Source organism: Malaya genurostris, chromosome 1, assembly GCF_030247185.1.
Source record: "Malaya genurostris strain Urasoe2022 chromosome 1, Malgen_1.1, whole genome shotgun sequence".
In the NCBI taxonomy this organism is placed as follows: domain Eukaryota; kingdom Metazoa; phylum Arthropoda; class Insecta; order Diptera; family Culicidae; genus Malaya; species Malaya genurostris.
This window is the reverse complement of record NC_080570.1, coordinates 26,717,978-26,744,901: the sequence shown is the minus strand read 5'-3', so window position 1 is coordinate 26,744,901 and position 26,924 is coordinate 26,717,978. Positions and strand designations below refer to the sequence as shown.

General features: G+C 35.2%; 1 protein-coding gene across 2 annotated transcripts in view; it reads right to left on the bottom strand.

Moving 5' to 3' along the window:
• The window catches only part of LOC131435531 (dopamine receptor 1-like), a 355,699-nt gene that overhangs the window by 56,574 nt on the left and 272,201 nt on the right, over positions 1-26,924 (bottom strand). For both annotated transcript variants that reach the window (XM_058603528.1, XM_058603538.1), the window contains exons 2-4: positions 26,576-26,750; positions 25,225-25,404; positions 12,920-13,049 (exon numbers count right to left, since the gene is read on the bottom strand). In XM_058603528.1, the coding sequence (XP_058459511.1) occupies positions 12,920-13,049; positions 25,225-25,404; positions 26,576-26,750 (485 nt within the window). The remainder of the gene's footprint in view (positions 1-12,919; positions 13,050-25,224; positions 25,405-26,575; positions 26,751-26,924) is intronic.

The following is a 26,924-nucleotide window of genomic DNA, read 5'->3' as shown; positions in this document are numbered from 1 at the left end:
CGAATCTATTATCCGAAAATTCTAAGAGATATCCGGGAAAAATATTGGAGTTTCGAATGAAATAGTTTCCGCGAGTACCCGCATGTACCGAAATAACAAATTCTGTTTAACCGTTTATTTTTTGTCCTTCATCGGGCTTTTAATCAATCCAAGGGTAAGTATTGATAGTTAATAATATTAGAAACTGCAATAACACGTTTTCTTAACAGCATTTATTTGATACAGTTTATCTCTGTCTTCACCGGAAGGGCACCGGGAAAGGGTACCGAATCATTGGATACTATAAAAAGTAATATTGGATTGATTGTGGTATGTAGATAAATATTATAATTGTATGGAATATAAATATAATTGGAATTCTTTACAAATATATAAATTGATGAAAAATGTTCCAAAAACAAGCGTTCAAATTATTTCGAAAGAAATCATTTTACTTGTAAAAACAAAACAAAATGAATAATTTTTACAAACAAAAGCGTAAGTTGAAATACTAATCATTTCAAGTTGATATCTTTTCATTTATTTCAACTGCCAAGTTTATAAATTCAAAACATTATAAATATTAGCTTTATCCAAAATTAGTTCATTTTAAACTGATTTTGCAAGTTGAATTTACTATGAAATTGTTTGTCAAAAAATTGACAGGAACGCACAAGTAAAATATTTGTTGGTATTATCAAAATATTTATATAGAAACAAACTAATCCACTGAGCAAATATCGAGTTTTGTTGTGTTAAGCAACAATATTTGCTATATTAAACCAATTTTTCTTTTGTCACTATTTCAACAAAATAAATCGTTACGTGAAACCCAGATTTAGTTACATTTACAATATTTTTCTCTGTTGTATGAGACCCGATCAGATGCACATAACAAAATCATAACACAAGTATATTAACAGTTGATATGTATAACAATTTGTGTTATTTTGAAATATTTAACAAATGAAAACAGATGAAAGTTAAAACTTATGATATCAATATAATAAAAAAATCAGTTTTGATGTTTGATTTTCATTTGCAAGACTCACAATAAAGCTCATTAATTGGAAAAGTTGAGTTCTTCCGTTGCTTTATATATAGATATAATGATCAGAATTTCAAAAAACTCAAAGAAACCAGATCTTAAATAAATTATTATTTAATAAAAAAAATCATTCCACAATTTTGGATTGAAACCATGCTAAAAGTCGGTTGTGATATAATTTTTGTGTGTTAAATTTGCTATCTAATTTATTACAAATATTGTTATAAATTTCTGCTTTCGCACTTCTGTAGTTATATCAAATTCAAAAATAATTGTGATACAAACGTTTCAAAATCTGTTACGATTTTGTTCCCGCTAGAGTTTTTTTTGTTATTTTAACAGCTTACCAGCCAAAAATATTTCAAAATTTGTTAAAAAATATTTTCGAAATAAATTACTACAGTTGTTATAATTCTGTTATTACCATCTGATCGGGGAGCAACTAATAATAGTAGTAAAATTCATTAATAGTGAGTAGTTCTTTGTATGGATTTGTCCCAATCATCAATTTCTTTTGTGTACTTTTTGAAAGGTCGCTTCTGCATGCAACTTCTACCTTATATCTAAGTACTAAATTTTTGACAGCAGATTTAATATTTATAACGGTTGAAATATTTGAGTGTGACACAATCGGAAAGATAGATTTTTTCAAAATAGATATTTGATTAATTAAATTAATTAAATTGTTCGATTTTGTAACAGTTTGCCAAAGCAAAACTTTACACCATTTAATAAAATATAGTTTTGCAGATTCTAATACAGACAGTCGTAAATTAATTGCCTATTTTCAGAAAACAGCAACAAAAGTATGTGAATTTTTAGATTTACCTGTGATTTGTTCCACTGAGATACTGACCTGCACAAGTTCGACTTTTTCTCGCGCTCAAATTATCCCTTATTTTGACAGATAGTACAATGTCAAACATTGGCGTTGGAGCAAGTAATCTCATATCGAGATGGCGTTGGAATAGATTTATAATATGGTGGCATGCGAGATTTATTACTTCCATAGGAATGCTTACAGCTTCTATTTTTTCCCCCATTGTATTTCATTTCGCACGACCGCATCCGAAGTTAGAAAATTTCCAGCTTTAATTTAAAAAAAAGCACAGTTCGACAACATTGCAATGGCATCACTGGCGTGCCTGTGCAGAATTTGTATTACAACGAAATGCCAATGCCGGGTATGTTTGTCTGACCACAGCTCCACTATCGTTTCGCGGAACGTACGATGGTTTTGCACAATTATTATAATTGACGCTGAGTGTACGTACCTACACATGTCAGATTGTATGACAACGACCACACACACACAGGGAAAAGTACGCTGCGAATCGGATCAACAGCTCAGTTCCTATACCAGCATATTTGTACTTTCTGCCAGCTATCGATGCGGTTCAGTGGCGCGAATGAACGGGCACACATTTTTGAATCGGTTGGATAGTTTGCATGTGTGTATGTGCGGTTATCGTAACCGAACGGCGCTCTTTACCATCGGAATCTCGAAATTAATGATGATGGTGATTAAAATAATACTGAATTGACAGATTTTCGACTGACTCTGAATTCCCATCGCGGTTGGGCCCAGGGCTTTACCAGGCTGCTTTAAACCAATCGAAACGTTGTAATAAAATTACATCGGTTGATAGTTTTTCATCAGAGTTCCGTGAAAGTGAAAGAGACTATCAAAATCTTCGTACATATTTTTTTTTATTCTAACAACAGCATTCTTGTATTGTCAAAAATATTTCATTCAACTCTATCCGTAGAATTTTGGACCACTGTCTCCCTACGTTGGTACCTACCATGCAACCGCAGGATAAGAAATCTACTGCAAAAAAATATTTTCCTAAGTCTGCTCAGATGAACAAAATGCTTCCACAATGTTGTTTGTTGGCGTTTGTTTTGAGCTTGACGAAAGCTGCACTCGGGAGTAAAATTCTTTCATTCTTCCATAATATTTATGCTTTTCCGAACTCTCGAGTCGCTCGGAATGTTGTACCATTAGAAACTATTTTGTGTGTCCCTAAACACGAATATGCAGGATGTTTTGCTCTTGCGAAAGTTTTGTTTCTGGTATGCACATTTCAATATTATTTTTTTTGCGGCTACAGTTCCTATGGTATATAGTAGGAAGTAACATGAAACAAAAAGTAAGTCAGCATGGATTAACATTTTTTTTGTTTCATTGAAAAACGCTTGATTCACAAGCGAACAAAATTCTTCCTTTGTGGGATTTGACCTTCTTTCGAGATAAACTTCGCCGCCAGTTCATTGAGCACAATACCGTTATAAATAAAGATGACGCTGCTCCACTATTGCAAAAACAAGCGGTGAAAATCGAGTTTCCTACCAAGGCAAGAATCTGTTCACTGAGATTACAAACTGTCTCTGTGTGGGTAATACAGGTATGTGAAATTATTTTCCTAGACGAATATTGTCAGAGACTTCATAAAAAAATCATCGACCGAAAAACTCACTGCAGAAAAGTTCAGTACTGATTTGTCTCACTAAAAATGATTTCACATGGCAACAAACCAGTTCCTTTCTGAAAATGTTCAGTGGTGATTAATAAATGGCTCAATAGTAATGATGTATTCAAAATTTATTCGGCAATACCGTGGTAGAGGCCAATATATTTGATATCAATATGGATCTCTTTGACGAATTCAACACAAATCGAAAAAGACATCATAGTAACAGTTCAGTCATGTTTAATAGTTTTGCGTTTAGCGTGCACCCAGAAGTGAAATGTCAAAACTAATTGAGCATGATGCCCACATATAGAGGTGTGAACATTTTCATATTTAAATGTGTTTTTTCGACGAAAGTAAATATCGCCTATAAATAAAGTAAAATGGCACTCTTTTAGACCTATCGTCTTCACTTTCAAGAGTTATGAAGTAGTATTTAACTTTGTTCATGAATGTTATGAATAGTGCTGAAAAGACGAAACCTATATAGACTGTGAAAGCAATATTTGGCAGATCACTTCTGATATATAGAAAAAAATTAGAATGAAATGAGCGGTGCATTACAAGTTACTTTGATTGCGATATTTTTTTCATTGCGTTCACCACATTGAATTTAAATTAGCTGCACATTATCTTTTCTCTCAGGGAAAGTTAGAATGTGGAAGAAAATTGTAATTTTTATAAATTGTCTATGAATTAAAAGTGAATATACTAAGCGATCTGCCCCTTGCTGTGAACTGTCAAAACTTTTAGTCAAAATTCGAAATTTCGATATTTTTTTTCTAAAAAGTAATTGAATTTCATGTTCGACTAATAGAAAGTTTGTTTAGCACTGAAAAAATGTTAATAAATGGTATTATAAGTGCAATACAGTAAGCAAAAGAAGAAGTTATACTTATTACTTTTACTTCAATTGATAGCTCTCGTTAAGACGAATTACGGTTTATTCATATAATAAATTGTTTGGTTTCGAACCATTTATTTATTTATTGAACAACCTGATATTTTATATTTCTATCACCGTAATTTTTCAAATCAAGAAATTGTTTGGTTCAGTGTACTGATTGGGAAAACTGTCATATCTCGGTTAATTTTTCAAAAGGGCGTATAAGCAAGTCACAGTTTCTCCTTGTTTACTTTCTCTTCTATTAATTACCAAGCGGTTTCCACGTTTATCACTCAACTTTTTGTATGAAATGATACCCGAAACTTTCAAACAGAATAGTGATATCAAAGAAAATCATTTTAATCACATCACAATAATCGAAAGAGAGAGTGATTAAAGAGAAACTGTCACTTGCTTATAAGCCCTAATGGAAAATCAACCGAGATATGTGCATTAAAAAAATTGTAGTGTGTTAGTAACTTTTTTTACCACCCTCGTGAATGTCCCTGATGTCCCTCGTGAATCGCAAGAGTGATCCATATTGATGTATAACAGATCGGCTGAAAAGTTCGTATCGTTTCTATGAGAGGGCGCCACTAGAATTAAATCCATACCATTTTCAGTTAGTACCAACCTTCAAAAGATACGTGTATAAATTTGACAGCTGTCTGATTATTAGTTTGTGAGATATTGCATTTTGAGTGAAACTACTTTTGTTATTGTGAAAAAAATGGAAAAAAAGGAGTTTCGTGTGTTGATGAAACACTACTTTTTGATGAAAAAAAGTGTCGCCGATACCAAAAAATGGCTTGATGAGTGTTATCCAGACTCTGCACCGGGCGAAGCAACAATTCGTAAGTGGTTTGCAAAATTTCGTACTGGTCATATGAGCACCGAAGACGTTACCGATGAAAACGTGAAACAAATCCACAAAATGATTTTCAATGACCGTAAAGTGAAGTTGATCGAGATAGCTGACACCTTAAAAATATCAAAGGAACGTGTTGGACATATTATTCACGAATATTTGGATATGAGAAAGCTTTGTGCAAAATGGGTGCCGCGTGAGCTCACAATCGATCAAAAACAACAACGAATTGATGATTCTGAGCAGTGTTTGGAGCTGTTATATCGAAATAAAACCGATTTTTTCGTCGATATATAACAATGGACGAAACATCGCTCCATCACTTCACTCCGGAGTTCAATCGACGTCAGCTGAGTGGACTGCACGCGATGAACCGAACCCAAAGCGTGGAAAGACTCAACAATCGGCCGGGAAGGTTATGGCGTCTGTATTTTGGGATTCGCATGGTATAATTTTCATCGACTATCTTGAAAAAGAAAAAAGCCATCAACAGTGACTATTATATAGCGTTATTAGAGCGTTTGAAGGACGAAATTTCAAAAAAACGGCCTCATTTGAAGAAGAAAAAAGTTTTGTTTCGTCAAGACAATGCACCGTGTCACAAGTCGATGAAAACCATGCTGAAATTGAACGAATTGGGCTTCGAATTGCTCCCTCATCCACCGTATTCTCCAGATTTGGCCCCCAGTGACTTTTTCCTGTTCTCAGACCTCAAGAGAATGCTCGCTGGTAAAAAATTTAGAAGCAATGAAGAGGTAATCGCTGAAACTGAGGCCTATTTTGAGGTAAAGGACAAATCGTACTACAAAAATGGTATCGAAAAGTTGGAAGATCGCTATAATCGCTGTATCGCCTCTGATGGCAATTATGTTGAATAATAAAAACGAATTTTGGCAAAAAAATGTGTGTTTCTATTAAACGATACGAACTTTCCAGCCGAACTGTTAGTATATTTGGTGGAGGAGTAATATCATCAATAAAAGCAGCAAGTGCTGTGATCATAAATAGTTATAACGATGAAAATATTAATAAATAATAAGCATTAAACATGTTATGCAGCTGATTGAAAAATATTTGCCAATTTAGTTTGAATAGCATTCGCCGAGGTAACGCGCCATTCAAACGCTGCGTCTTCTGTGCGTTTGAGACATGCACAATGCTGCGCTGCTGTTATTTCTATAAATCGAATTCATTCAAAAGAGTGTTTTATTGCGCTTAATCTGAATAGTGCAGTGTAATCAACCAGCTGGAATTAAAACAGTCGTTTTAAATCACTATTTGGAATGTCGAACAAAAAAATTGTTGTTCATAATGACTACGTGCATCGAGAATATCGCAGTCATTATTTCTCAGCTGCAATTCAGTTGCAAATTTGTTCAGCGGAGATTTTTTTAATGATGAAAATAGAATAATTCAATCTTGCATGATTCACTTCGGTGTCGAACTGAAGCGTAGTTTGAAATTTGATCAGAACATAATGGCTCAGATGGCACATCCCTTACGTTTATCTGAGCCATTATGTTATGAATTCGTGCTGACTTCAGTCCAGTAATCAATCTGCTCTGGCGTATAGTAATGGATTCAGCCAAATATGTATTAGAAATGCGCTTGCGTTGGTATTTTTAGTCCTGAATAAGTATGTGCAGGATCCAGCGTCAGGATAACTTTCTCATTTGTAAAATCTTACCCATGATAGCGTACGATTTCTTTTCAGTCATCCAGTACAATTTTAACTATTTTATTGTCGTTCATTTTACTCCGGGTTCAATCTTCATTATACCTCGATTACCCGGACTACGCAAAGCAAGGTTTCTTTGCGTTAGTTAGCTCCGATTAAGCGTCAGTGAGGTCGGACAGCACTCAAACATAAACGATGTGATGAATCGCGTTAGCCATTTTATCGCTTGCGTTTAGATAACGTACAGAAAAAATTGGTTATTAAATACACCAATGCAAATGATTTAATGCTTAGTAGTCAATAATGTCAAATAATTTGCGTAGAATTTTTAATTCAAAGGATTATAAATCAATCTGAAAAGTTTAATCATAAGAGCACACTAAGAACATGATTTTCTCGGAGTTGGTCGAACCGAATTTTATAAACCTAGATTCATACGAAAGGTCACGCTTTTTCATAAAACGTCAATGATTTTATTTCGGAGCCGACTTCCGGTTCCATAATTACAAGGTATTTAAAATTATGTGTAAAATATATACATTCATTTTCTGTTAGATTCAAACGAAACGTCATACAGTCTCATAGAATGGTGATGAATTTTATTTGTACAATAAATGGTTGAATTTGTTGAATATCTTAAACCGTCAGCGGATTTTTTTTAAATTTATTTCAAACCTTTTTCCAAACTGAAAAAGTTAAGTTAGTTTATGCATAAACAAACGGTTCAAGGCTCAATTATTTTTTTCTTTAGAATCCATTAGAAATATTTATGAAAATCTGAGTAATACTAGATTGATTGAAACAGGTTTTTCATAATTTGAAATCAATTTCAACACGATATCAAGACAATTGTATGACTCGGTGATATGATCCTTTCGGTGAAACGGCATTCGTTGATATGATCCTGACCCCTCTGAATCATACCGAGTTTTCCACTTTCAATTTGCAAATATTTTTCGATCGGACGAATTTGTGTACAATTGGGTTGACACGATTCCATGGCGAAGCACTTCTTGTCGCTAGTGGCAGGTAGTCAAATCTTGCCAATACTTTTTTTATCTTTAATTGATGATGAAGTGCGTTTTTTCAGGGACACGAAAATATTTGAGGATACAACTAGGTTTCATATTTTCATAATCTAACTACGTTGGATTTTCAACGTGAGTGTAGAAAAAATAATTAATCTTTCATCAGTTTTCATCTTGACCATTTTATTTTTGAATCATAATAGATTGAAACGAAACTTTTAACTCTGGAGGATGAGTGCTTTTCTGGGCATAAGCTACCGGAAACCTCCTCTACAAACAGACTATCCAAATATCAGGTGAATCGAGATTATTATGATTGAGGGGGCTTCCACCTTGTGCGATCGAGTTTCATGTAATTTTTAGTAGATTTTTAGACGGTGGTATAAAATGTAAGCAACTGAAATTTTGCGCAGTCATTAGGCAAGGTTTATTTATAATGTATATATTTTTTAAGTGTCGAATACAAAAACCAATAAAAGCCCCTCAATCAAGGACCAAGGCAGACCGGCTGAATAGGAACTTCTGACGATGATGGTGATTTTGCAATCAAAATCATCGAAACAGTTCTCGAGAACCTGAGTGGAGCTGTCGGATTTAATTGCTTCAATCCATGCCGGAGAAGTGCTTCGGTGTAGTAATTCCCTAAATGGATCCAAAGTTGGTGTTTATCGTCTATTTCCATGTTGACCGAACGCTTACTAAGCAAGTTGTATTCGGATTTTTGCCTACACTGGAAACAGGAGCTAACAATGATTGCCCAATGCTCTCGATAACTGTCTGGCTGTGGGGATTTAATCGGTTTAACTCTATTTGAGCCGCTTCTGTATGCCAATCAAGTAGAAATTATTTGCTCAGTGCACCAGTAACAACTATGGATTGCTATTACAAGTAGGCACAAACAGAAAATACTACATATTCTAACATAAGAGCATGGGTTTCTTATCGGCAAATCGCCACGTTAGCATTTGTGCAAAGTGTTTGTTCCTTTTCGGCGAGGACAATTTATCTGTTCTTGTGGCTAGAGTTGCCAACTACGCGTGCCTCATGGATTCAAAAAGGTTCGAGAAAATTCTAGAAGAACCGTAGAGATTTAAGAAGTTGCTGGAAGCTTCAATATATTCAGGAGTATTCAATCTCTTTGCTTGGCGATTCAAGAAGATTCAAAGGGATTCAAGAAGATTCAAGACGATTCAAGAAGATCCAAGAAGATTCAAGAAGATCCAAGAAGATTCAAGAAGATTCAAGAAGATTCAAGAAGATTCAAGAAGATTCAAGAAGATTCAAGAAGATTCAAGAAGATTCAAGAAGATTCAAGAAGATTCAAGACGATTCAAGATGATTCAAGAAGATTCAAGAAGATTCAAGAAGATTCAAGAAGATTCAAGAAGATTCGAGAAGATTCAAGAAGATTCAAGAAGATTCAAGAAGATTCAAGAAGATTCAAGAAGATTCAAGTAGATTCAAGAAGATTCAAGAAGATTCAAGAAGATTCAAGAAGATTCAAGAAGATTCAAGATGATTCATGAAGATTCAAGAAGTTTCAAGAATATTTAAGAAGATTCATAAAGGTTCAAGTAGACTCAAGAAGATTGAAGAAGATTCGAAAAGATTCAAATGGATTTAAGAAGATTCAGAAAGATTCAAGAAGATTCAAGAAGATTCAAGAAGATTCAAGAAGATTCAAAAAGATTCAAAAAGATTCAAGAAGATTCAAGAAGATTCAAGAAGATTCAAGAAGATTCAAGATGATTCAAGAAGATTCAATAAGATTCAATGAGATTCAATAAGATTCAATAAGATTCAATAAGATTCAAGAAGATTCAAGAAGATTCAATAAGATTCAAGAAGATTCAAGAAGATTCAAGAAGATTCAAGAAGATTCAAGAAGATTCAAGAAGAATCAAGAAGATTCAAGAATATTCAATAAGATTCGATAACATTCAAGAAGATTCAAGAAGATTCAAGAAGATTCAAGAAGATTCAAGAAGATTCAAGAAGATTCAAGAAGATTCAAAAAGATTCAAAAAGATTCAAGAAGATTCAAAAAGATTCAAGAAGATTCAAGAAGATTGAAGAAGACTCCAGAAGGAGATTCAGAAGATTATTGAAGATTTAAGAAGACGCGAAAAGATTCAAAGAGAGTCAAAAAGATTCAAAAAAATTCAAGACGATAAAAAATAATTATAGAAGATTTGAAAAAAAAAGAGATTCAAGATGCTTCTAAAACATTCAGAAGAGTCAAGACGATTTTAGAAGATTCAAGAAGATTCTGGTTCATTGTGCTCCTGAATCTTATTCAGGATGATAAACAAAGTTTCAACAAAATATAAGCATTTTTAGGACGATTAAAAAGGATTGTAATTTTTAAGAAGGTTGAAGAAGATTGAAGAAGATTTAAGATGATTCAAGGAAATTCAAAATGATTTAAGACTGTTCAAGAAGATATGAAATGATTCAAAAAGATATAAGAAAGTTCAAGAAGATCCTAGAACAAGAAGATTATAAAAGATTCAAGAAGATTCAAGAAAATTAAATCAGATTCAACAGGGTTCGAGTAAAGTTCAGAAAAATTTAAGAAGATTTTAAGTATTCCATAAGATTGTTGAAGATTCTAGAAGATTCAAGATGAACCAATAAGGTTCAAGAAGATTCAAGAAAATTTAAGAAGATTTCAGACGATTCTATACGAGTTTATACGGTTTTAAAGATTTAAAAAAATTCAAGAAATTTTAAGATGATTCGAACAGATACAGAAATATTAAAATGCATTCAAAAAATTGCGAATGATTCAAAAAGATTCAAGACGGTTCCGAAAGATTCAAGAAGTTTTTAAAATATTCAAGAAGGTTCAAGTGAAATCGAGAAGATTCAAGAAGAATCAAGAAGATTCAAAAAAATCGTTTAAGTTTCAAAACGATTCAAGATGATTGAAGAAGAATCAACAAAAATCAAGAAGATTCAAAAATAAAATTTTAAAATGTTGAAGACGAATAAAAAAAATTCAAGTAGATTCAAAAAGGTTTAGGAAATTTAAGAACATTCAAGAAGATTGAAGACGTTTCAAGAATAATTAAAAAAATTATAGCGAATTCCAGAAAATTTGCGGTTCAAGAAGATGCTCAAGAAGATTTACGAAGATTCAGTTTTCCTGAAGATTCAAGGAGGAAATTCAAAAATGTTGAAAACGATTAAAAAAGAGTTCAAGTAGATTAAGATGGTTCAAAAGATTCATGAATATTCAAGAAGAATTAAGACGATTCAAGATGAAGACTAAAAAATCTATCAAATTCCTGAAGATTAGAGAAGGTTCAAGAAGATTCAAGATGATTCAAGAATATTTAAGAATATTCATGAAGATTTACGAAGATTTAAGAAGATTCATGAAGATTTACTAAAATTCAAATACGAAGATTCAAGGAGATTCAAGAAGAAAATTCAAAAATGTTGAAGGCGATTCAAAGAAATTCAAGTCGATTCAAGAAGGTTAAAAAAATTCAAGAATATTCAAGAAAATTCAAGGCGATTCAAGAAGATTATAGAAAATTCTTGTAACATATATTCCAAAAGATTTAAGAAGGTTCAAGAAGATTAAAAAATATTTAAGAAGATTCAAAAGATTTACAAAGATTCAAGAAGATTCAAAGAGAAAAATCAATAATTTTGAAGATGATTAAAAAAAATCAAGTAGATTCAAGAAAGTTCAACTGATTCAAGACGATTCAAGAAAATTTAAAATGGTTCAAGAAGATTAAAAAAATAAAAATATACAAGTAGATTCATGAAGATTTATGAAGATTCGCGAAAATTCAAGAAGATTCAAGGAGTAAATCTAAGAAATGTTTATTTTATTTTATTATTATTAATTCCATCTGACTAAAGTCTACATGAAATATAATAGAAATAATATTAAATACGATTAAAAAAATCAAGTAGAAGAAGATTATAGAATTATATGATTATTAAGAAGATCATCAGATCAGAAAGATTCAAGAAGATTTAAGCAGATTAAAGGAGATGAGGAGATTCAATGTTCAAGCTTCAATAGGCTCAGGAATGTGAAGAAAGTTTGAAAACTGAGTAAAATTGGAAGAGTCTCCCGGAAGCTACAAATAAGATCAAGGAGATTGTAAAAAAAAATCAAGAAAATGTAATAAATTTCAAGATGATTTAGAGATTCCGGAAACATTCATAAGAAATTTTAAATACACTAAAGATCAGTTCCATGGAGTTGTAATACGAGCTAGTATTGTGGAACTACGCAACCAATATTTTAAAAGTAGAAAGTAAAATAACTTCGCTTTGCTATTTTTTTAATTCTCTACACATGGCAATTTGAAAATGTTTTCCTTAAAGGGCAGAGGACATTACGTTCAAGACGTAAGTTTATTACTTCTTCGTTTCAAATTAAATTTTCTTGAAAACGGTGATGAATATAAAAAAAATTCACCTGACAATGTCTTTTCAATTTAGTTGAGAATATTCTGTGAAATTTTTAGAATGATTCATTAAGTTTACCACTGGTATTTTTTTTTACTGAAGAACTGCTGCAAGTGCAACTCTTGGAACTTCATACCTCAACTAGGAGCAGCTCACTCAGACAAAACAATGTGCATCTCCCACACATCGTTGACCATCCAGTAATACGATTCTTACTTTAAAAAAACTTAGTAACACATTACTTATATAAAATTCTGAAATAAATATATATATAAATATTTTTCTCTTAACAAAATTGCTGGCGGCCGAGAGATGCATACTAGGTGGTAACCCTACTTGAAAGACATACTTCTACTCTTTTGCCGTATCCCGTTGTCAGCTGTTCGAGACAGCTCGATGATTAATGGGCCCATGCACGAGAAGGGCGCTGTGCTGGGCATCCGTCCGCTAATGGAAGAGGATTTTTTCATTGTTTCCGAATTTTCCCAGCACTGCGGTCGGTAATCATTGGGTTTGCTTACCTGAGCGGATCCTTGATGTGAATGTATCTGTCCAGCGAGATGGCACACAAATTCAGGATGGAAGCGGTTGAACACATGACATCGAATGCCACCCAGGTGTCGCAGAACTGGGCTCCAAAGATCCAGTAACCTGTGATGGAGAGAGGGTTTGAGAAAAGATCGTAATTAAAATTTGTGCAGATTTTCATTAGTGTTTGCAGGGCAAGTCGACTTTGAAACTATGAAACTTCATCGTCATCAGCTGCAGCAACAAAACTGGCGTCCGTCCGCTGCAGTGAAATATGCGGGATGAGTTGTTTAGCACCGAAAATGCTTCCGGCACAACAACCATTACCGAGTAACGAGTTTGAAACTTTCTAATCGACAGCCAGTGATGCCAGTTTTTGTTTGCGGAAACTAATTTGCGTTGAAGATACTCATATTTCACGAATACTTCAGGAAGGAAATCTATATCACGTCACGTTTCTATGAGAAATATTTGCAAATAATCGACGAGATAGGAAAATAATTTCTAGTGTATGTGTCAAAAAAGAGTACACTGCATATTTAGCAACCATTGCTTAGAACAAACGTCATGTGATTGTTCACGAAACCGGAAAACTATCTAGTTTTGAGTACTTTTTATCCAATTTTTGGGTTGCATTCAATAACCTAATTTGGGTCTAAGTAGGCGCATGCAAAATATTCTGAGCAGAGCGAAAAATAAATATAACTCAGCTGCACTTGCAAATTATGAGAACGAGATCCATGTCTAGTCAACGGCATAAGCGGAACAGTAGTTTCAAAATTGTGTTCTTTCTTTCATTTGCCCTTTCAGTCCTTTTTTGTTTTCAGTGCAAATCGTATGCTGTGCAGTGTCGATATTCAACCGACGATTTGAGAATCGATAATGACAGAAAACGACTCACTATGATACTTAACTGCTGATGCTCATATCTATTTTGGTTTCCAAAGAGCTTCGGGGGGGTCTTTACATTAATTTATCATATTTAAGATACTCTTTACAGCCAAACGTCACAGATTCTCAATATATCGATTAGAGAATTAGAATTGGAACTCTACTGATTCTCTGTGCAGACGTTAGTGTGGTTTCGCTTTGTCATAGAGGAACGAGTGACTTAACAGTGATACTTTTTTTTTGCAGTGAGATACGAAAATGCTTCGTCTCTCATCGTTCGTTGGATTGGACTCTTTCATCGAGAATGTGTGACATTTTTAAGCCGATTTTGAGTAGTAATATCCACTCAATCGAAAATTGTATTCACTCAGCTGTTCAGTTTCAATGACTCAGTTCAGGTTGAATGCGGTTCACTCAAATTAAGCTTATTGCACAAAATTCTGTTGCGATGTTTTGCTCTGTATTTTAACAACATTAGAAAGAGCGAGTAAAAGTACAGATTCCAAATAACAAAAAACAAAATTTAATAAAAAGTATTCAAATAATGAGTAGTCATTTTCTTTTTCTGTGATGATGTTTTACCTTATAATATGATGATGTGATGATGCTTTTCTAAGTAGTGTCGAACGGAAAAAAATGGATTCTAAGGCCAAGGCTAATCATGTGCAACCTGCTCTCAAAGAAAATTCATATCGTTATACAATATTTGAAAAGATTTCAATCCTTTAACTGTCATATTGATGGAGCTAGGAAGTTTCTTTTGATATATTTTATTTTTCGCAATCGCTGTACCGAAAAAATCGAGTAAAATCAGAGATATTTTGGGCATGGTTTACAGTTTGCTTTCCAATGTTTCAACATTTATTTGTACATTAAAAATGCTTTAAAAATCTGAAACTTAGCTTTTCACACTCTGTACTACTCTGGATTTTCAGTAACAAATTAATTATTTTTGAACGTATAAAAGCGCCTCGGTTTCATATTTTATCAAATGTGTACGAAAACAATTTTTGATTTTTTCTTACAAAATTAAACATTCAAACATGCGTCTCCATCAAAGTTCTATTGGAAGGAACCGCATGGTGAATAACCACTGGAACTAAGTACCGGTGGTAGGTTATACGGGTCAAGCCACGCCAGATTTCCCAATGCCATCCGAACGAATCTTGACACTCTTGAAAGTGAAATTTTTACACTAATCACTCTGTAATTCCAAAAGACGGATCCGTACAAAATTGAGGAATTTAGTTTTTCTTTGATACAATCTAAGTTTGTAAAAATCTGTTCAGACATCTCAGACAAGTGAGAGCAGAAAATATTACATAGCAAATGGGTTGAAAAATCCCTGAGCCCAACACTTAGATGGCACTAGTTTTATTGTAGTCACCTGTTTTACTAACCTTTAGAAGACAGCTGTTAAAATTTCATGATATTCTATTCATTAGTTTGTGAGTGGATCAAACACAATTTCGTGTTTTAATTTTACATTGCTTCTTGATGGGAACAAATACCGTTTTAACAAATAATGACTTGAAAAGTGTTATGGAGACTCCGCTCCATCAGAAACAACAATAAAATGTTGGTTTGCCGTTTGAATGCAAACGTGGTCGTAGAGAAACCGAAGATGCAGAACGCAATGGACGTCCAAATGAGACGGTAACATCAGAAAACATAAAAAAATCCACAAAATCGTTTTGAATGATCGAAAAGTGAAGTTGCGTGAGTTAGCTGACAGCGTAAAGATATCAAAAGAACGTGTTGGCTTTAAATTGCATGAGCATTTGACAATGAGAAAGCTCTGTTTAAAATGAGTGGCGCGTTTGCTCACTGTTGACCAAACACGAGAACGCGCTGATGATTCTGAGCAGTGTTTGGCCATGTTTAAACATAACAAACCGGAATTTTTGCGTCGATATGCAACAATGGATGAAACATGGATTCATCACTTTACTCCGGTATCAAAATGATCGTCACCTGAGTGGACAGCAACTGGTGAACCTCGTCCAAAGCACCCGAAAGCGCAGCAATCGGCTGGAAAGTTTATGGCTTCGGTATTTTGGGATTTGCGTGTCGTAATATTTATCGACTATCTTTAGAAAGGAAGTACCATTAACAGTGAATATAATATAGTGTTATTGGAGCGTTTGAAGGCTGAAATTTGCACCGAAAAGACCGCATATGGCAAGGATAAATTTTTTGTTTCATCAAGACAACGCATCGTGTCACAAGTCAATCAAAACAATGGCAAAACTACATGAATTGCATATCGAATTGCTTCAACATCCACCGTATTCGACAGATTTGGCTCCCAGTGACTACTGACTGTTCGCAGACCTGAAAAAAATGCTCGTCGATAAGAAATTTCGAACGAATGAACAGGTTATTGCTGAAACTCAGGCCTATTTTGAGGCAACAGATAAATCGTTCTACAAAAGTGGTATTGAAATGTTAGAGCGACGCTGGAAGGATTGCGTTTCTCGTGATGGAGACTACTTTTCATTTTACGTTATAAAAATCAAAAATGATTCTTTTTTAAATAAAACTACAAGGATCAGCCCCATGGGATTGTTCGAGCCGTTGATGTGGAACAAGGCAACCAAAATTTCTAATTATCTACAATCAAAAAGTTCAATCATTACGAACCAACACCGAACATCATTTGTCTTGATTTGCATTTGTTTTATGACCGACGAAATTACACCATTATCCCAAATATATGCAATTATATCTTTGTACATACTTGCGATTTCGATAATTAAGCTTCTCTTCAATGATATACAATTCAAAACACATGGCTATGAACATTCAAATCAAAACGTAGAAATATTTCCTATCAAATGATGAAATAATATTAATAATTGATACAAAACAGACTGAGCTGTAAGTGTTTAAAACCTGACCACATTCTACGTGTAGTTTTTCTTGAGTTTCTGATTTGCACCCCTATATAGAAAATAAAGATTCAGATTTCCATCTCAGAAAAATGTTTCGTCTTTGGAGGTGAGCTAAGTTTGAAGTCAATTTTCGATTTCTATGAAAGGAGTAAGCTGATGACCTGTCAGATCGTGCTGCATCCATCGCAACAACCAGTAATTAGAAAGAACAATGTCAAGAGAATACGGTGGATGCGGCAAAATGTCTCACCTGAGCATGTTTAAATATTTTTTCACGATTTTTGCGACACGAAGCCGAGCATTGTCATGTAGCAGAATAACTTGCTCTTTGCTTGAATTCCGACCGTTCTTCTCGTAATGCACGGTTCAAACGCATCAATTGCAGCCTATACCGATCGCCCGTTATAGTATCGCCTGGTAGTAGCAGCTCATAGTACACAACACTCTTTTGGTCCCACCAGATGCACAACGTGACCTTCGAACCTTGATGTTGGTGTTGAGGTCAATGGCAATAATTGACTGGGCGTGGCGTAGTATGTTTTCTTCTTGGGGTTATCATAGAATATCCATTTCTCATCTCCATCTTCGATGTAAAAAAATCCTTTCCTTGTTTTCTTTGAACCAGCTGCTCTGAAGTGGAAAGTTGTCTTTCAACGGTACAGAAACTGCTTGTTGAGTAATGTCCAATGATTCTGCAAGCTCCTCTTGCGTTTGACTCGAATCTTCTTCGAGTAATGCCTCCAACTGTTTGTCTTCGATTTTTTTATTTTACAGTGCGAACCCTGTCTATAACGCTGAAATCTCCATTCTTGAAACGACGAAATCATTCCCCACATGACTTATCAGTCAGAGCATTATGACCATGAACATCTACAAGAATTTGATGCGCTTCAATTGCACTTTTCTTCCAATTAAAACAGAAAACTAAAACCTCCCGCAAATGATGTTAACACAAAATTCCTCATAATTAACTCAGTGAAAAACGAGGTGTAAAAAAACTCGAATATGAAATAAATATTAATGACTGATGTCTAACCTCTTGATACTATCGACATCAGCTGTTACAGTTCAATATTCATAACCGACAGAGCCATCTTTTGAAAACGGAACTAACTAACTTGTGCTCACAATATGAAGTAATTTTTCTCGGAGTTGTTTTGACGATTTTTCACAAACTTAGATTCAAATGAAAGATCTCATGGTCCTACAGCCTGCTATTGAGATTCACCTGCATCGAGAGCTTCGAAATTCTCAATTTTCTTAGAGACCGATTAACCGATTAGATTCAAATGAAAGTCCCATCTCCTGCTGTTGAATTTTTATCCGGATCCTACTTGCGGTTCTGGAGTAAACGGGGTAAAAAGCGCGGAAAAAATTGTAAGAAAGTAAACTCATTTTGCTCAAGGACTGCTCGACCAATTTTCGAAAGCTCAGGTTTTAATAAAAGATCTCACAATTATAAAGAAATCTATCGAATTTTATCCGCATCCGCATCTCCGAGATAACAGGTTGATAAGGATAGAAAATTGAATTTCAACAACGTGTTTTACCTTTTTTTATAAATATAGCCAATAGGTGAAGAAACCGCTCAAACTGTAGAAGAAATTTGCGAGGTCCGAAATGATTTTGGTCGAACTAGTCGCAAATTAAAGTTCTCCTCGTTCTCCAGAACGCAATTGAATGTTTTGAGGTTTGGATGTTTACTTTTCAAGTGGTACGAAATGTTATATCAAAATTTTCAGTATTTTGACAACATCTGCTACGATTGACCTTGGAAACAAAATGTGTGTTGGGACTTAGATTTCACATCTATTTCACATTCATTTTTCTTAGATTTCACAATCTGTTTATTTTTAACAGAGATATCGATAGTTTTTCAATAGAGATATCGATATTTTTGTGTTTAAAATTTGTTTAAAACAAAGAAAAAGGCCTACTTTGGTTAGCATCGTCCATTTCTCTAGCACATTCATATAGTGAGTAAAGATTTCATGGCATTCATAATGTTACTGTCAATCGGATTGATCGAGAGCACGGAAATCAGTCGAGTAAGAAATTATTACCCAATCCGTTTTCGAGACAATGTGCGGGTAAAAAAACCATTTTTCCAAAAACTATAATCGTGATCGGTGTGACAAAGCTTAAATCTAAGATTGAATTTATTAGAGATTACTTAAACATCGCTTACCAGAATTGAATAAATGAAAAATCCAAAGATTTCAGTTTCATAAAATTTGTTAAAACAAAGCTGCAAGATTGGCAACGCTGTCGACCATGGCCATGGTGGCTTGTAAAACCAATTGCATCCCGTAAAAGCTGTCGAAATGGGACAATTTATCCGGAGGGCGAAAGGTGTTATGTGCAAATGGATTTTTGACAGTGTAAGCGTGTCCAAAGACGGGAATCATCATCATCATCATCAACATCAGCAACGTCAATATCATCGTCGTTAATATCAACAATATCCCGGCAATCGAAAAAGGTGATATTTAGTTCACGGGTAAAGCTCGACGGACACCGTTCGACGAAGGACAGCTCACCGTAATTGAATCACTTTATAAACGTCGCTAAGACGGCGAGCAGGCAAATTGGGGCTTAAATGGCTGTGATGCGTTTTAGTGACATTGATTACTTGCGGATAAGCTTGATGGAAGTGGCCTCAATTTGTATAGATAGAGTAATCAACTATTTGTCAGGCGGGGAAAAATAATAGCCCGATTCCGGGGAACTATCCTTCAATTTCAACCGGATGAGAACATCACTGGAAGTGGAATCATTGGTAAATATTGATAAGATAAGTTTTCTCATTTTGATGTAAAACATCGTAAAATTTTTGTACGACAAATCAAGTAGCACGGTAAAGTGAATGTCATACTGAACTCAAGAGACTTCCAAAAAAGTGCACGAATCTTTCAAACTTGATTGATAACATCGAGTTCTTAGAGATAACTGAACCGATTTACACAAACTTAGAAACAAATGAAAGGCCCATAGGCTGCTATTAAATTTTATTCAGGATTCGACTTCTGGTTCCGCAGTTACGGATTATTAAGTGTGGTCAATAGAAAAAGATAATTTGAGGAAAAAAAAACCGTTTTTCATATCATACTGCAACTAAAACATATGGTTTTGGATAAGTTGCACAATTTATACAGTTACTGGTCACCTTTTGACCTGGTGATGTGAACCTTTTTGAAGAACTTCTATAACTGCTAGTGCAACAAGAAACAAGTGGGTGATTTGTTACACAATTGCTTAAGATGTTTCCCAATTTTGTTCTACAATGATTTTCGCGGTAGTATTGTGAAACTTAACAGCGATAATCGAACAATTGATATTAATATGTGTCGTGATTTTGACAAATCTTTCTTAACATACATATCTAACTTAAATAACACTTAACATACATATCTAACTTAAAAAAGCAATTGTAGAACATCTTATAATTTCAACAAGTTACATTCGATACTGGGGTTGTTATATCTGTGTTGGATTCCTCCTATTAAGTTTTGCACAGTGCGTCCAGCCACTGTTTTGAAAGCCTTTTTCCACTATTCAAAAACATTTTTACCTGTCCTTTCGATTTCTCAATGTTTCATCAATATTGAACAGTTGTAGTCCTATGGTCCTTCGGGATTATGTTACTCCAAACTCAACTACAAATAGTTGGCAAAACCATTTATTTTTCAGAAAGTTCAAGAAACTTTTTATCCTAAAAATGATGGTTGACTTTTCCAAATTATAAGTTTCTGCTTTGACATAGAAACGACTGGACTGACCTATACAAATTTTGGGTTAAAATGAAAACGAGCGACGATGCAGAAAACAGCGTAATACTTTCTTAATTCGTCTAAAAACTCTAAATTTTAGCCAAATTTTGTGCTAGGGTACATAACCGTTTTTATTATTTTTACGTTTCGTCATTGACTCATCCGTTGCAGAGCAGTTCAAATATTGAACTGCTTAGTGCTAAACTCGGCAATTCAATTTGAACCGCTAAGCAGACGTAAAGTTTCTGCTATTTATAGAACACTTTCTGACGAGCCGAACGAAAACGTGTTTTCGACTATTTCTGGCCGATGCAGGTTTGGTCATTTAGGGGTTAGTCAAATTTTGTGCTAGGGCACATAAACGTTTTTATTATTTTTACGTTTCGTCTTCGACTCATCGGTGCATTGGCAGTTTATGTTCAACTGCTAACGCTTCCTAATGACTCAACATAAAAAAGATGAGTAGACGTCAAGGTAATGCTTCTTGCAAAACTTGCTTTCTAGTAATATATTATGGTTAGATTTCGCTTTGCGAATATCTTGTATCGGTCCTCGGTTTCTCGTTCCGTACAAACTTAATTTTTTTTTGCTGAATCTCGGCAAAAATTTCGATATAGGCACAGCCGAATTTCTGGCAATCACCTCGGCAAAGTGTGTAATTATTGAGAATCTCGGCAATCCTAAATTTGTTAACTGTCAATTATTGCCGAATTACTGAAAAATTACTACTACACGAGAATAAATTTTCATTCTTTTACTTTCCGATGTCGTGTTCGGTTTTTCCCTCCCTTGTTTTGTTTCAGTACAACTGGAGAACAAAATGTATCAGGTTTCTTTGCGCAACCCTGTACTGCTCCTTGAAGCCTCTATCTTGCAATAAGCAGATACTTACTTAGGTTGTTACTTATGTATTTAGTCTTGGCAACAGTAAGTGTTGCCCGGTGGATTTGACGTTTCCATCATAAAGTTTTACCTTTTTAGCCGTTACAACAAGATCAATAGCACGCCTAAAACAACTTGAGATGAATTTTGTTGCCTTCTGAAAAATGCTTCTATACCTTACTAATATTGAATTTAATTTGGGGTTGCTGCATGCCCCCTTACTTACTGAGCTTGATGATTATGCCGGCTTTAACACAACGGGTCTGTCACAAATTTTGTCTTTATAGTTAGACTAGCTGAATTACCCGGCGTTGCTCGGAAATGTTTCGGGATGGTAATGCCGCCAAAAATGGTCTCGAAATTGCCCTGCCCAGTGAAATACTCAGATTGTAATGAAGCACAACTTAGACGGCAATCCGATTGAACAATACTCCGATTCCTTACGGCCAGTGTCCCGTCTCAGATCTCACAATAATCATAATTTTCACGGTATTCTCGTCATATCGAGTCAGTTTCGATCAATTTTAGCTTACATTTTCCATGTTTGGGGCACTTGCTAGTCTCCCTCTTCCTTAAAATAACTGATAATCTTCTTTGATGTAAAAGTATTATCTGTATGTGTAAAGAAGCATCGTTTCTCGTCGAATAAATTTCACATTGAACTCTCCTTTTATTAGTAAACTTACTACAGCTCTCCTCCATGATTACCCTCTGAGTAGTGTAGAAAGTATCTGTGCTCTTCCAAAAGTATCGATTTCCACCTTTGATATATGTGCCATACTTGGTGGCGATTCGTTTGCTTGTTTCGTAGTTATGTTATGAAAATTACATACACTCGCGTTCAAAGGCAGATAAAGATAAATATTTCCTTAGTTCTTTGAATTTCCAGTCGAAATATAACCAGATTTTTTGAAATTATTAAAAAAAAATTGCGTTGCATTCGAATTAACAATAGTAATACTATCTAGCACGACTTTGAAAATCTTGCCCTCTCTTGTTTTACAAAATTTCGGACAAAAATTGATTTTCAAAACTTCCTCCTTCTAGTCCAAATAGATTCAAGATAAGATCAATTTTTCAATAAGCACCCCTTTCTAGAGAAACTAGCTTCAAACTCCACCCTTTTGATCACCACCTAAAGAACATCTAAGCTCGTCGAGAAAAATTTGATCCTTCGAATTCCCCCCATGTTAAGAGCACTTGCTATAAACCCCTAGAAATGATCATCTCTGAAGAGCAAGAAGTATTTGTGCCAAGTTTGATAGCAATCCGTTCAGTAGTTCCCTAGTTATGCCATTACAATTATTACACCCACTTTTTAGAGGCACTCACTACATCCACCCTACACGAATATCCTTATAATCATATCTAAGTTGTGCAAAAAGCATCTATGGTCTTAAAAAAGTATCGATTCTCGTCAAATTATATAATTTTTTCATGACCACCTCTGTTAAAAATACTTGCTACACTCTACCACCCCCCCCCCCCCCCCCCTCAAATAAAAAACTTTATGATCATCTCTGAATAGCAAGAAGTATATGCACAGACTAACAGACATGACAGTATGAGTAAATTCTTATAAAAATTTTTTTTCGTTATGCACTAGCTCCACCTATATTGTACTGCGCGAACTATTTACTATTTGTACACCCCTTGTGTTATGTAAAAGTTTTTTTACTAGTTGGTTTCCCCTCGTTTGTCAACACCGATCAGCTGCTTGCAGGGATGCCTGATTTCATCAAAATATTTGAAAATGAATCATCACAATAAATTATTGGATTACGTTGATAATATATTTAACTTTTTCGCGATGTTGGAAGGTAACCATTTATTTGACTCAACGTTGTTCATCTAGACTATTTTTTATTGTGTTGGTAGTTATCACCCGAAATTAAGTGGCGGCAGACCAGAAGCAAGTAAATATTGTAACAAAACGGGTTCGATTTTGTCTTGCGTTGGAGGATGAGAAGTAGACACAATTATGTATATAGTTTTGGCAATATGTATTAAATCTGTATCCTGCATGAAATTCGCATGGACGTATACAAATCAATACATTATAGGTAATTCTGTATGAATGGCAACTCTGTTGGTAAATGAAAAAAATAAACACAGTCTAGATGACAGACAGGATGTTTTTGATAGGGTAACGTGGCGCCATCATGACACATGTGAGTACTGTCCCAAATAAAGGAATATTCGAAATGACCGTTAAAATGATTGAAGAATCTAATTTGAGTGTCCTGTCTGTTAGTCTGTGGTATATGTGCCAAGTTTGATAGCAATCCGTTCAGTAGTGTCAAAGTTATGCTGTTACAAACTTTACACCCCTCTTTTTGAAGGCACTTGCTACATCCGCCTGGGGGATGACTATATGGGGTATAGTCCTATCTAAGGTATGGAAAATGTTTCTATGTTCTTAAAAAAGTATCGATTCTTGTCAAATTAAATAATTAAATTACACTTGCTACACTCCTTTCCCTATAAAAATATCCTTTTGAAGAGCAAGAGGTACATGTGCCAAGTTTGATAGCAATCCGGCCAGTAGTTCCGGAGTTATGCCATTACAAACATTACACCCCCCTTTTTGAAGGCTCCTGCTACATCCACCCCCCCCCCTATAATCATATCTAAAATATGCAAAATGTTTCTATGGTCTTGAAAAAGTATCGATTCTCGTCAAATTAGACTATTTTTTTCATGACTTCCTCTCTGTTAAGGACGCTTACTACGCTCCCTCCCCAATTAAAACACCCTTAGGACTATCTCAGAAAAGCATAAAGTATCTGTGCCAAGTTTGGTGACAATCTTTTCAGTATTTTCGGAATTGTGACGTTTCAAACATTACACCCCCCCTTTTTAAAGGCACTTGCTACATCCAATCCCCATATAGTCATTTCTAAGGTATGCAAAATGTTTCTATGGTCTTCAAAACGTATCGATTCTCGTCAAGTTATAAGATTTTTTTCATAACCCCCTCCTGTTAACGACTCTTGCTACGCTCCCTCCCCTATAAAAAATACTCCGTAAACCATCTCTGAAATGCAAGAAGTACCTGTGCCAAGTCTGGTGGCAAGCCGTTCAGTAGTTCCGAAGTTATGGCGTTACAAACATACAAACTTACATCCATTTTTATATATATAGATTCATCAAAATTGTTCACGAATGGTTTTGTTTTAACTTTCTGTTTCTTATTTTCTATATTTTACTATTTATTTCTCTGTCTATTATATTATTAATTACCCAACAATAAAATTATGGGTGCAATTCATATTGAAAATGCCTCAACAATGGACTTCTGTATGCGGAGTTTTCGGAACAAAAAAAAATTTAACGCGCGGTTCAATGGTCCGTATCGAAACCGGCAAACGAAAGTCCTGAATTGGCCTCCCGTTGGACGATTTATTGGATATTCCCGGTGATCGATTAAATAGTTACAACCGGGGTAAAATAAACGACATCTAATCTCTAATGTATTTGACATTCTTCGGATCAATGGTCAATGGTCCAACGTATAAGACGTTTTTTTCTTAGAGGGACGTGCCATTTATAAAGCATACACGGAACATAAAAACTACCTATTATTTGACTTATTTTTACTTAATTTTGAGTTCTTTTGAATCTTTTTTTTATTCGCTCCTTCAATTGTTGGTAAAATACAAAGAGCGAAACCACACGACAGCGAGAATTTCGTTCAATACGCTTGAGCCACTTCTCCTAAAATTAGGTTATTGAACGGAACCCCCAAATTGAGTGGAATGTACTTGAAATTAGGTTGTTTTGCGGTTCCGTATAAAAAAAAATACTTTACAGGGTAAAGTCGTTAAACACAGAGAACAGTTAACTTGACATCGCACTTACCCAATAAATCGTTAACTCCGGCAAACGTCATCACCAGGGACGCCACGAATAGGTCGGCAATGGCCAGTGACGCTAGAAATAGGTTCCCGATCCGCCGCAGACTTCGCTCGGTGTAGATTGCTATGCATACTAGAATATTACCGGCTACAGAGAGAAATATCACAATCGACAGGAAAACACCTGAAATAAGACGAGGATGGATTTCGTGTTAAAATATTGCAAAACGTTGCGAACTGCCCAAGCCCCTTGTAATGATTTCTGTAGGTTTAATGGATGCCAGATTCAGTGAAAGGACATCAGGGCTTGTATTGTGAATCCTCAAACGAACGAAGCAACAAAAAATATCTGCTGTGAATACTTTGCTTGACATAGCTGAATGAGAGACCTATATTAGAGAGAAACTGGATGCGTGAGAGTATATGCTACTGAGCAGACCAATTCCCCTTGCCAAGTAAACTGTCTGTGCTCTCAGTCTCAGTTAACACATGAACTAAGCAATCCATGACAATGTAATGAAATGAAGGGTTCGCTCTCGTTAGTATTGTACGAGAAAGAAGACCTTGCCTCACGGTGTGCTACAAGACGCGAAGCAAAGTCATATAGGCAGTGTTTACGGTTTATTTTTAAAAAGTAGGTTTACAAAAATCATTTTTAACATAATGTTCGCATTCCAAGACCAAATTTGATCACATTTCAAACATACTTTAAACATTTTATAGCAGAAGTTTTGCATTTGAGCCCATTTTCAAAACGATCAATTTGTTTCTTGGCAGTTTACACTGTGTATATATCCGAGAAACACTAAAAGCAATGTTCTTTAAGTTAATATTCATCGGAACTAAAAGTTATGAAACTAGTTTCCTCATAGGCATCTACAATATTAGAACCATTCATCAAATGCTAACCTCATGAAGCATAGGTCTCAGCAAGCGGGCATATTCATGAACTAAAGAACGAACGAAGCAGCTCTCCTGGCTAGGGTTGCGCTGTGAATTCTACCTGACATACGAATGTGTGTGAATAGCACAGATGGTGAAATCCTTTCGTTCATATTCGTTGCTTCAATTTGCAAGCCCTGAAGGACATTAATTGAATAATCTAAATATAGCGCAATCAACTTTATTACCGTGTTCAAATCAAAACAAATTGCCAATAGGAATCGACCTGTTACATGTCTATCATTACAATGGCCTTTGGGATTTAAAGAGCGGATCGACTCGCACTGTCGAGTTTAATTACACCGAGCACCGACAAAGCACAGTATCAATTATTTCCCGCCGTGCACTTGGGTCATCCCTCGAGGGGCCCTCAGCCGGAAATTCAATTCCCAGGTGATTAGCAAAATACTCACCGAGGAACGACATCGATAGGGGAGATAACGCATCAACGTCGCCATCATCATCGCCAGGATCGTCGGGTCCGCTTCCACGGCCTCCACCGCCACCACCAGCTCCGCCTCCATCGCCTGTTCCGTCGGTTTGATTCGCCACCGCCGTCAGGTTACATATTGTTGTTGCCGACACCACCTGCGGAGGCACAGAAGAAAAAGAAGAAGCAAAAGGAAGAACATGAGCACAACGGGAACAGCTCAAACCGACCGAGCGACAGACCGGCCGCCATCAGCACCCGGGAAGATGAACCCAGCGGGCGTCGTCAGCTCGGTGTTGGACGGATAAAACGCGGAGGGATTATTCGCCTCG